General features: G+C 36.9%; 1 protein-coding gene across 1 annotated transcript in view; it reads left to right on the top strand.

Annotated features, from left to right (window-relative positions):
• Positions 1-12,693, top strand: part of scn1laa (sodium channel, voltage-gated, type I-like, alpha) — a 91,619-nt gene that overhangs the window by 24,049 nt on the left and 54,877 nt on the right. The window contains exons 3-7 of the mRNA XM_051710272.1: positions 7,797-8,123; positions 8,359-8,477; positions 8,696-8,785; positions 9,528-9,656; positions 10,758-10,849. Coding sequence (XP_051566232.1) covers positions 7,857-8,123; positions 8,359-8,477; positions 8,696-8,785; positions 9,528-9,656; positions 10,758-10,849 — 697 coding nt within the window. The 5' untranslated portion in view covers positions 7,797-7,856. The remainder of the gene's footprint in view (positions 1-7,796; positions 8,124-8,358; positions 8,478-8,695; positions 8,786-9,527; positions 9,657-10,757; positions 10,850-12,693) is intronic.

Here is a 12,693-nt window from a genome sequence, read left to right as displayed (position 1 = left end):
ACACTTAAAGGACTGTACTCTGTTCTCCATTTAATTACTGGCTCTTTAATAACTCCTTTAAAAGCTTGAAATGTAACATTGGTTGTCTATGAGTGGAAGAGAGGAGACACAGGAGTAGAGTCATTCAATCCTTTAATTATAATCGTTGGAGTACAACATTTGCTGGAGTGAAAACAAACTATAAATCTAAACATCAAGACTTAGCACAATGTAACACTTCAAGGACTAACAAATGAATTAACGAAACTAGAGGGTATTTATACACAAAGCACTAAATGAAGGGATGGAATACATGTGAGGAAAATAAGGAACAGGTGGAAGTGATTATGGCAGAGAATTCTGGGAAACATAGTGCAGGGGAAAGCTTCAAAATAAGAGTCCTTGAAGACAATGAGGGAGACAGACTGTGACATGAAGCAATTTTTACAAGGGAAACGTATGAAGGCCTCACTGTTTTCATTTAAATTGTTTACATTTTATTTAATTTAAAAAAAAAAATGTAGCAGTGTTTTATTGCATATTTGCTTACCAGTACAACAAACTGTGAAGGTTTTTCCTGCTCGTTTTGCTTTTTACTTAGCATGTGATAAACCTTAATCATTTTATTTATTTTTTATGCACTTTTTAACAGGATTTTTAAAATGTATTTCTTTAATATGTATTTTTTGCAATAATAACATGGTGTTGTTTGGTTTGTAATGTATTTGTTGCACCCTCTTGTGGACTCATTTTAAATGTATATATTTGATTTACAACTTTATTGCATTTTTGCATAGATTGAAGCAGAGAACATTTTATCAGAAACTCTAGTTAATTACATGTTACTTTGTTTAGTACCTTTATGTCCAGACTTCACTAGTCACTAAAATATGCATTTTTTCTTCAGAATCGTGAGAGAACCGTGATCTTTATTCTAAGCAAATAAATCGTGATTCTCAATTTATCCAGAATCGTGCAGCTCTAGTTGCGTTGCGTTTTAAATGCTGGTTTGCTGGTTAACCTGCATATGTTGTGTTTTGAATTTGGTTTGCTGGTTAACCATAATATGTTGAATTTTGGATGCTGCTACACTGTTTAACTGGCATATGTTGCATTTTAAATACTGGTTTGCTGGTTTACAAAAACATGCTTAGTTTTGGATGCTAATGTGTAGGTCAAGCAGCATATGTAGACTTTGCAATCAGTATTTCTGTCTAGAAAGTATAGTACAGAACTAAAAAGTAATGATTATTTCACAGATGTAATTAAGAAAAGTGGCATACAGTCCTCATAGACATGCTACTAAGTGCCTCAAACAAACTCTGAATGTCCTTTAAAGATTTGATGCCACTAAGTTGTAAACTTGTCCAATTCAGTGATTAGTTCTTCCTCAAAAGCACTTATAGTATCAAGTCAGTACCTTGTAAACACAACATTGTTTCGAGACATACTGATTTTATTTATGACATTACAGGTCCCATGTTAAACAATATCCCTTTTGTATACATCTCTCAAACCCAACCTGACCTCACTGAATTAATATTACTCTATATACATTTTTGCAAACTGATTTTTACATGCTGCTTTCTACGTTTCTCTGCAGTTTCCTGGTGAAATGAACACTAGAGGCGTTACAACAACTATTCAATTTATTCATTGTCACACATAACACGAGTACAATTGCTGATTATAACTTTATTTACACTTATTTTTTGCACTATGATGTGCGCTCATGAGAGGGATGACGTAAGCTCGTTGGTAAGGTCACGCGTCACGTGGAGGAGGAGTCAGGAAGCGCATCATTGTTTACAAGAGAAGCTTGTGCCGTTCACAAACCAAAACAGTCCAAAACAATTTAAAAACTATATACAATTTCCAAATAATAATAAAAAAAACAAACAATGTAAACAATGACATGCTTCTTGACTCCTCCTCCACGTGACACGTGACCTTACCAACAAGCTTACGTCATCCCTCTCATGAGCGCGCGTCACAGAGATTTACCGAAGTGAACGTTTGTAGTTCAAAAGTATATAAGTATTGTTTTGTTTCTAAAAATAATCAATCGTTTGCGTTCAGAAGAACTTTATTTGTCGACTGCAGTAGTGTGGATTATTTTGATGCACCCTAAATATGCATTTTGGACCGTAAAAAAATGGAGTACATTCACTTGCATTGTTTAGAGGAGGAGGCCTGAAATGAAATCCTAAAAGTCAGAAACTCAGATACATCTTGGATGGCCTGAGGGTGAGTAAATTATCAGCACATTTTCATTTTTGGGTCAACTATTCCTTTAAAAACCTTATCTGATTACAACCTTTTGCTAATTTTTGGCACCCCCCACTGGACATTTTACTTGGAAACTGCACCCAAACGTGTAATGGAGCGTGTAATTTCAGTTTTACAAAAACGTTGCAATGCTCGTAAATTTCATGCTTTTTTTCCTAGTTCTGCTTTGACTCTCTTTGTATTTTCAATTTGACGAGTAAAGTCTAATATGTAAAGGAAATGATGTCTCCTAGTGACCTGAAAACAGATTATGATATGATAATGGAATTAGGAAATGATATTTGCTAACGATTCTTTGTAATATAGAGGAAATATCCCAAGGCCGATGTCTGGCTGAGTGTTTCTCACATGTCGATAGCTTTGAGATGTGGGTCTACTGCTTTGCCATAGTCCCCTGTCTGTTCTTGCAAATAGCTTTTGCTGGCTTTGCACTGTGTTTAGTTTCTGGAGTTGAATGCTGTTTCCATGTCAACTGAACTGAGCAAGTGATTCAGTCATAATACAGAGAGTGATGACTGCATGGTTTTGACACTCTTGGGAGCTTCAAATGTTGACAGTTTTCGAGAGAAGACCTGTTAGAAATTTACAACAAAATATTTGATGGTTAGATTTATAGTGCTTCATGTGAAATTAGGTAAATCATCACAACCGTATTAACTGGGGATGGGCACGCACGATGTTAGTTGATGATTGTGTGGTATACAAAAGCTCTGTTTCTAATGACTGTTGGTTTAGTACAGTACAGAACGCATGTCCATCGCTTTTAGCATGCTTTTTTGTTTCTGTGGTTCCTGAAGGGTTGTGTGAAAGGTTTACCATACATTACCAATCCCAAGTATTAAAACTATATACTGCAAGGCTAACATACCCTTCAAACTACAAATCTTTATACAAAGTATACACACTACTACATCACCATGTTGTGATTTGGAATTTATTTTATTTTTGTCCCCACTGCTGAACAACAGACAACTGGCCTACTCAGATTTTCTAACCAACAAGACCACATTAGTGGATGACCAGCATCACTTTTTAATCTTTATTAGTGGCTGGTTTTGCTCTTTCCAGATTGCCAATTTGTTGTCAGTTGCTTTGGATAAAATCATCTGCAATAGTAAATGTCAAGTTCATGACAGGTTATCTCATAGAGTTGTCACGATTATGAAATTTGGCTGACAATTAATTGTGCAGCAAATAATTGTGATTATGACGATTAATTGTCTGTTTTAGGGCATTCACGGTAAATTGTCATGAATTGTCATATCTTAAGGTGTTTTTTTCTGCATGTGTGCTTCATACACCTTAAGAAGTCATTTTTACATATTTAACTTGAAATATACAGTATGAATCAAATAATAAAATAGGGATATGTGATTTCCTTTTAAGGCTTTAAAAACCTATGAATGACATGAAAAACAATGTTTTAAATATCAAAATATTTCTAAATACTTAAAATATGTCTCTCTTTTTGGACAACATCAGTTTTGGTCAATTTTACATTTACACTGATGTTTTTCGAACAAATATTTTACATTATATATTTTTAAAAAATAAATAAAAAAAAGTTTAATATATTTTTTATCATATTTATATAATATTTTACTATTATGCAATAGTAAAATATTTCTGTCCTAATTTCTTCACTTTCACATGTTATTTTAATGATTTGATTAAACCCACAAGCCTTTATTTGTCACAAAGCAAAACCTTTGAGATTTCGTTTCATCATTTCATCACTTCATAGAAATAGAGTAAGTACGCGTCTCCTCCTCTGTATCACTGCGTGTATGAACCAGGAACATTTGCCATTACATGATCATTTAAAGTGAAACTGGAGCGCTTTGTGTTCATTATCACAGTGAGTTTATACTTGTTCATTTTTATACTGTATTCGCAGGAGTTAGGTGCGAGCCTCTGCTGACAGCGCACACATCAGAGTGCTTCACACGCTCTTCCAGACAGGAGCTGGTTGACATCCGCGGTGCGGCTCAGTTATGCTCAGACTCAGAGTTCAACTGAATGACACACAAACGCGCCGTTCATGGTATTTATACAGTATATTCGCTTAAAATCCCCTTATTTGGACATTAAAATATTATTGGAATTAGAATGCCCAATAATCGTGGTTATCTCAGATAACCGCAGTTAGATCAAATAACCGCGATTAGATGGTTATTTAATAATCGCGACAGGCCTAGTTGAGCCTGAGTGCTAATGTTCTCACAGCCTTGTTGAGAATACCAGCATTACTCATCCCCAGCATATGTTGCGTTTTGCATACTGGTCCCCAACATGGGATGCTGGTTCTGGTCAACCAGCATATGTTGCATTCTGAATGCTGGTGTGCTGGTTGACTAACATATGCTAGGTTTTGAAAAACACAGCTTGTAAAGATGAAACTGGGGTTCAGTGTAATCATGGAGCAGTTCTTTACAGATGAACATTACGTTTACTGCATAAACCTTGACTGGCAGGGCCGGAGTGGGATTCATATTTAGCCAGGGAATTTAATATCCAAGTCAGCAGTGAACAGGATAAAGATAAAACCAGAATATGGCAAAAATGTACATGCAATTTCTAGAAAATGATAAGCTCTCCATGTCTTTAGATTACATGTCATCAAAATTTAAGTTTAAAATCACTTAGATTTCAGCCTTCTGACTTAAGATTTTATTGCATCTGTTGCAAAAATAATTGAATTTTAATGTCAAGTCTACCTAGGAAAATAATAGCACTATAGAACTGTAACTGTGCATAAATATTTCAAGATGTGAAGAGTCGCAATTCAAATTTTCAGAGCTTTGTATTTTAAAAATGTTAATTGACAAAGCAACCGATCTAGTGAAAATATGTGCAGTAATAAAATGTTCAAGAAACTTACTGAAGGGTGAGTGATTGTCTTTACACTTTTACATTCCACTGGGGGGAAAAAAAGCCAAATTCAAACAAATCTGTACTTTTATTTTACTTGGAATGTACATTTTTATGGACACTGGCAATATGGTTACTGTCGCTTTAAAAAGATCGGGCTTGAGTGCAGAATACACTATTTAAGGCACTCTGTGCAGTTTACTTCATTTCGTTTAATATTTTGAGAGTTTTAAAGTCCCCTTATTTTCATACCGTGTCGTGTGGTTGCATATGTATTGATTTACTTTAAAGGGATAGTTCACCCAAAAATGTAAATTCTCTCATTATTTACTCACCCTCATGATATTCCAGGTGTGTATGACTTTCTTTCTTCACCAGAACAACATTTGAAGAAAAATATTAAAATATCTTAGCTCAGTAGGTCCTTAAAATGCAAGTGAATGGAGATATCTCTTTTGAAGCTCCAAAAATCACAGACAGTCAGCATAAACATCATCCATACGCCTCCAGCTGTTCTAAAGTGACACGATCACTCTCGGTTGAGACATCCAGGATAAGCACACAAATGCTCCATTATGAGTAAAGAAACAGATCAATACAGATCTAAACCAAAATTAACAAAGCTTTTGTACAGCGTTCCTCCTTCTCACTTGTAAACAGCGCTGCTCTTCCGGCTGTGACACACGTGTGTCAGTTCTTGCATGTTTCAAATGCCAATGCAGTTACGTGACACACGCATACCATTGCTCAGCGGAAGCATGATATAGAGTTAAAAAATATTTATCTTTTTCACACCAAAAGTGATCGTGTCACTTTAGAAGACATTCGTTTAACAGCGGGTGTTGTTTGGATGACGTGTATGCTGACTGTCTGTGATTTTTGGAGCTTCAAAAGAGAAATCGCCATTCACTTGCATTTTAAGGACCTACTGAGCTAAGATATTTTTCTATTTTTCTTCAAATGTGTTCTGCTGAAGAAAGAAAGTCATACACACCTGGGATATCATGAGGGTGAGTAAATAATGAGAGAATTTTCATTTTTGGGTGAACTATCCCTTTAAGTAACAATAACGAATATTGTGATAACTCTGTACTGCAATGAATACTTACTTTCAGAGATTAACTGATAGAGATTGTGAGACTACAGTCAGTACTGAACCTGTGATGATCTGATACCTTAAGCACGTTTGTTCTCGCTGAATCTTCTGTGATTCTTCCCCTGCTGTCAAGTGAAGTGTAGTGGCGCAGCAGCCAATGTTTTGTCTCTCACAGCCCACTCTCTCGTTTGTTTGAGTATGAGGCAATAAAATACGGTAGAGACTGCGTCAGTTATAATGCGGAACGCAATTCTGATCCCTTATAGGGCTATACCCGATGATACGGACAGTTGGTAACTGTTATGCTACACGACTGAATGTTTATTATTCAACATGTGGACATGACGGGCCAATATTTGAGTGGCCCATCGGGAATTCTCCCGGTCCTCCCGATTAGACTCTTCGGCCCTGCGTGATAGTGTGTTAAAGTACAACATGACAACATGCATTGTTTATCCACCGGTCTCTCTGTATCAGCCACAACAACAATCACGTCAGTTCTCACCGGGAGAGCATTAGTTTGCATTGACGTTAGACATTGACCTGAAATCTCACCGTCACCAGTGTAGAGGTATGTTATTTATTGTATTCATTTAATTTCATATAAAATATTTGAAAAATATCCCACAATCTACAATGTGAAGTTTTAATGAACTCGAATCTACATCTTCTATACAAGTTATTATTAACAGTAATAAATTAAGTAAGGGATAACATACAGTCAGCCAGTTGTTATCACACAGTATATCAGGACCCCGACGCGAAGCGTCAACCTGAAGGGGTTTATTTTGCGATAACAACCGGCTGGCTGTACATTATCCTTCTTATTACACGGCTACAAACCAAATAAATAAATAAATGCACATGAAACATTGAGTTGAGTTGAAATTATTTTATTAGCTTACTTGTAGAGATCGCGCAGTGATCCGAGAGGCAGGAGAGACGGCTCGCAGAACCTGAATGAGTGGTCTGATATGTGGATGTGAGGTTGTTACATAGATATATCTGACCGCTGGATGGCATCATTGACCAATCAGAATTGAGTATTTCTAGAGAGCTGTGTAATAACTGTAAATAAATCAAAATACATCCTGGATGCATTAAAAATACACTGAACTGAAAATATATTAAAAGGAAAATACCTGTACTCAATTTCTATAGTCTGTTTATCCCAAAAGCATCCAAATTAACTTACAGAGAATGTGTGTTCCCTGAAATCAAACCCATGACCTTGATGTTGCTGGTGCCATGCTCTACTAGTTGAGCATCCTTTGTGGTTTTAGGTTTAAGCAGTTTTTTTTTATTTAGTTTTTTTGCAGCAGGGCGGGACTGCAATATAGTCGATAATTGATTATTTGGCATGCATAACCCTGATTCTTAGAGTGCTCATCTCCTAATAAAGGTGATGATGGCTTTGAGTAAAGAAGGTGTGTCCATCACTTACAGTATAGGATGATTCTTTGTGGTTCTAGAAGGGTTGTGCAGAAGGTTTACCATACGGTCACTAAGTAACATTTAGTGTGTTTCTGTCTCTTTGTCTCTCTCACTGTGGTCCTACCAGTCGATTCTCATGCAGACGTGTTGCGAATCACTCTAAACATTCAGGATTCAGGAGGAGAAGATGGCGCAGATGTTTACCCCACCAGGACCAAAAAGTTTCCGTCAGTTCACCCGTGAATCTCTTAAGGCCATCGAGAGCCGGATCGTGGAGGAGAATGCCAAGAAGTCAAAGGAGAAACGGGAGAGATGTAAAGATGATGGAAGTGGCACGAAACCCAACAGTGGCCTGCAGGCTGGGAAAAAACTGCCGTTTATATATGGAGACCCTCCCAGAAAATTTCTGTCCACACCTTTGGAAGACCTGGACCAGTTCTACAGCAACCAGACAGTGAGTGTTGATATGTACTTGTTTGACTAGGTTTTATGAAGAGGTGGGATTTGATTTATGACCCAAAACCCTAGATCTCATTTGATGCTTTAAACATCACTTTTACAAGAAAGAATTAAGAATTTTGTCAGCAAATTGAGAAGAAATAATCAGGTCACATCATGTCATTGTTTCTTTGCCGACCTGTTGCAAACACTGTTTTTCTTAATTAATCTTCATCTTATCTCTTCTTTAGACTTTTATAGTAGTTAACAAACAGAAGACAATCACCCGCTTCAATGCCTCTCCTGCCTTGTACATCTTCAGTCCCTTCAACCCTCTGAGGAAAATATCAATTAAGATTTTGGTACATTCATATCCTTTTCAAATACTGAAAATAAAATTATGCTTAAAACTGATTTGATGTTCTGAATGGGTGTTATGCTTTTACATGAAATAATGCAATATTTACAAGCTAAAAATCCATGAAGTTACAGCCTGATTGTGAAAAAAAAATATTTTTTAAACACTGCAGAAAAAGTATAATTGCAGATGGTATTTGGTTGTTTTTTTTCCTTGACTGAGGCTTTCACATTGTTCAGCATGATTATTATGTTTACTATACTGGCCAACTGCGCTTTCATGACCTACGCACAAACTCCAGACTGGGCCAAGAATGTCGAGTGAGTTGCGCTCTCTTTGTTTCAAGTTAGAATATATTTACATAGTAATTAAACCAAGCATACCGTTGAACTTTGTCTTAAATTACTCAGTGCAGTAAAAGGATTAGTTCACCCAAAAATGAAAATTCTCTCATCATTTACTCACCCTCATGCCATCCCAGGTGTGTATGACTTTCTTCTGCAGAACACAAATGAAGATTTTTAGAAGAATATTTCTGCTCTGTAGGTCCATACAATGCAAGTGAATGTGTGCCAACATTTTGAAGCTCCAAAAAGCACATGGAGCCATCATAAAAGTAATCCATATGACTCCAGTGGCGAAACGCTAGGTGTGTGTAAGAAATAGATCAATATTTAAAACTAAACTAAAAATGTTCGCTTCCGGCCAGCTGAGGTATGCACGTTCACGAGGGTAGAGTTCAAACTGCCTCTTGCGTGACGAAAGCGCATTGGCATGCCAATATCATCTGATTCCTCAGCTGGTCTGAAATCGGTAGGGGAAAATTATAGTTGTATGGAATACTTTTATGATGGCTATATGTGCTTTTGGAGATTCAAAATCCTAGTCACCATTCACTTGCATTTTATGGACCTACAGAGCTGAAGTATTCTTTAAAAAATCTTTGTTTGTGTTCTGCTGAAGAAAGAAAGTTATACACATCTGGGATGGCAAGAGGGTGAGTAAATGATGAGAGAATTTTCATTTTTGAGTGAACTATTCCTTTCATGCTCTTGGTTGCAGGTATACATTCACTGGGATATACACCTTTGAAGCGCTCATAAAGATTACGGCTCGGGGATTCTGTGTGGGTCAGTTTACGTTCCTCAGGGACCCGTGGAACTGGTTGGACTTTATTGTTATTGTAATGGCGTAAGTATGAATATAACAAGTTATTTACCCCAAATCAGCTGCCTGGGAGGCTACACTGCAAATGTTTACAAGGACAAGATGAACAATAATAATTTATTCTCATTGCTTAAAGGTGAAATGTGTCATTTTTTCTTCTAACGCAGTTTAAAATAGGCATGAAATCAGAAATGCCCCTTTTACTTTCTCAATGGATCCTTTTCACAGACTATGATGAACTGCATTTCTGATTTTATTTTGCAGTCTAAATGTAGCAAACTTTATTATACTTTTAATTTGTTAATTATTTTGTGTAAATCTATAACATTAATCTTTGTATTTTATTACCCTGGCATTAATAATAATTTTTTTTTTATTTTTTTCTATTGGATCAATTCACTGCTATATAAGTTTACCCCGACATAGTTTACTTCAGAGTTCCAAACCAGAAAATGTGAAAAGGGTCCATTCACATTTTTAAAAGCAATCACTTAGCTTTTCCTTTTTATGGTTCCTAACATTTGATATCCAGTATGAAGCTACTGAACTGATTTATCACAGTTTATATGCTTATAGTTTTAAACTTTTTCACTGTATATAAAAATTAGAGTATGTGGTGCTAATTAAGTTTGTCCAACTTAATTAAGACTGTGTGGGAAAACTTCTCAGATTGTCATATTTTGTCTGTTTAAAACCAAAGGGGAAGTCTGGCTGCTTTGCCAGGCCCTAGTTTGACAGCAAACATATTTTAATGTATCTTCAAGGCTTAACTCATTCTCTGTTAATTACAAACCTCAAAAATACTTTATATTTTTCACAAAAATCAAATATCATCTGACATTTATCAATGGTGCCAACCGTGCCAAACAGCTCCAATTGTAACTGTGCATTTGGTTCTACAGGTTTGTTACAGAGTTTATAAATGTAGGCAATGTATCAGCCCTACGCACATTCAGGGTACTCAGAGCTCTGAAAACTATTTCAGTAATTCCAGGTAAGCAGAGATAACATTAAGGTTTCCAACGTCTGTGTGACCTTTTAACCCTAACTGCCACCCCGCACCTCTTGTCCATCCTGTGTCATGAATGTCCTGCAGTGTATGATCTCCCTGCCTCCATGTTTCAGATATGTAACAGAGTTTGTGGATCTGGGCAATGTGTCTGCCCTGAGAGCATTCAGAGTTTTGCGAGCCCTCAAAACTATATCCGTTATTCCAGGTAAGAGCTGGGCAAAGGTCTGACTACACAGACAGACCACTATATCATAGACCAAAGTTATGTTGACAAGCATGTCTAGTATTTTAATTTCTAACTGCTTAATAAGAGTCTTTTTCCAGTTTTATTTCTTGTATACTTGCTTCTCGCAATAAAAGTGAAAAGATTTGATTAGCTGAAGCTATGAAATTAGAATAGTGATTTATGCTTTTGCTTGGGATTGTAGTTGTGTTTGAGCTAGGGTTGGGAATCCGTAACATGTTTTATTCAGAAGCAGTTCTGGAGCCGAATGATTTTTATAACGTTCTGTTCAGTTTGCAGTTCTTGAACATCTGCATTTTTCCACCAATGTTGATGGTATATCGTACTATAATACTCGTACATGCAACGCTACTGAATATAAAGTGCCACAGCAAAATAAATAATGCTTTATGTGAGTTGTGAGTTAGCAATATTAACTAAGGAGAGAAACTGGCCACCATTAAAAACACACAGACATTAGAGTAGGGCTGGGAAATGTATCACGTTAATCTCTGCGATTAATATTTTTTGTTCAACGTGTTAAAAAAATTACATCATTAATACAGTATCCATTTTTTTTTACTTCCTGAAACTTTATGCGATAGGAGATAGGTGTCCTGAGTTGTTCCTGGCAGGCTACTCAGCCTTACAGATTAGGGTGGGGGCGGGGTTAGGGCATCTGCTGTATGGGTTAGGACATCTGCTGCCTGCCAGAAACAAACCCAGGCACCATTGTGCAATGGGCGAAACTTCACTAATGTTTTCTTCACTTTCTGTGGCTAAAATAATTTTTCGGGAGGTACACGCTCACTTGACTGAACATCACACAGCTGCCGTATCTCTTTGCATCACCCAAAAATGGTCACTCACGTTAATCTCAGACAGTTTTAAAAGTGAATCCGTGAAAGAGACCCTGCATGTGTTACCGGCCTGCTTGACCCACTCCGAGCGGTATTTGAACCAGCGTCAGCTGGCATGGGAGGCGGGCATGCTAACTAAGAGGCTAAAGGCTACAACCTCTAGCGTCAGCCACTAGTGTGCCTCTTGAGGCAAGGGGAGTGAGGTTTACACACTGCACAGATATCACACATATCAGCTGGCTCCCGTAACATGTTCGCGACAGAGACTGAGAAAGACCTGGCAGCTTAGCAAGCTGCAGCCTGAGAAAATGATTGTTTTGAGATTTTAAACTTCAGCAGATTAAACTCAGTATGTTTTATATTTATATCTATAGTGTCTAATAATGCACTGGCAAACTCTTTGATACAAAAAAGCAAGTGGGTCATGACATACTCTATTTTTCATAAATGTATTATCTTCCCTGAGGTCCACTTATAATGTCAGTAAAGTTGTTTTGCACCAAAACAGTCATAATTTGATAATACGGTATATGATCATTTTCCACCCTGTCTCTGGCCCTCTGTCTGAAACGCTCAGTTTTAAGCTATCTGGCCCTTTAAGACTTCAATGTAAATACATACTGTTCTGATTGGCTAACATCATGCAGACCCTCAGCCATATCTTAAAAGCAATTGGAAGAAACTCATCACCAGAAACGCATCAAAACGATCAAAGACGTCCATATAGTGCATGTTTACAAAAGACCAACAATGAAATATAGCACAGATGGGTGCAAAAACAGTACAGGACGCATTCAGCAAGACACAGCGCATTATAACTTGACATCGATGTCTTGCTGAAGAGGCTGTCATATGCAGATGTATTTAGTCCTTGTAACGTCACATTCCACAAATTCCAAATGAGCTGTTTCAACAGCCTGATTTAAATAAATGCTATTTTTCTATTGAGGAAACTGAAACTTACAG

This window comes from Myxocyprinus asiaticus, chromosome 11, assembly GCF_019703515.2.
Source record: "Myxocyprinus asiaticus isolate MX2 ecotype Aquarium Trade chromosome 11, UBuf_Myxa_2, whole genome shotgun sequence".
Taxonomy (NCBI): domain Eukaryota; kingdom Metazoa; phylum Chordata; class Actinopteri; order Cypriniformes; family Catostomidae; genus Myxocyprinus; species Myxocyprinus asiaticus.
This window is presented reverse-complemented; position numbering and strand designations above follow the sequence as displayed.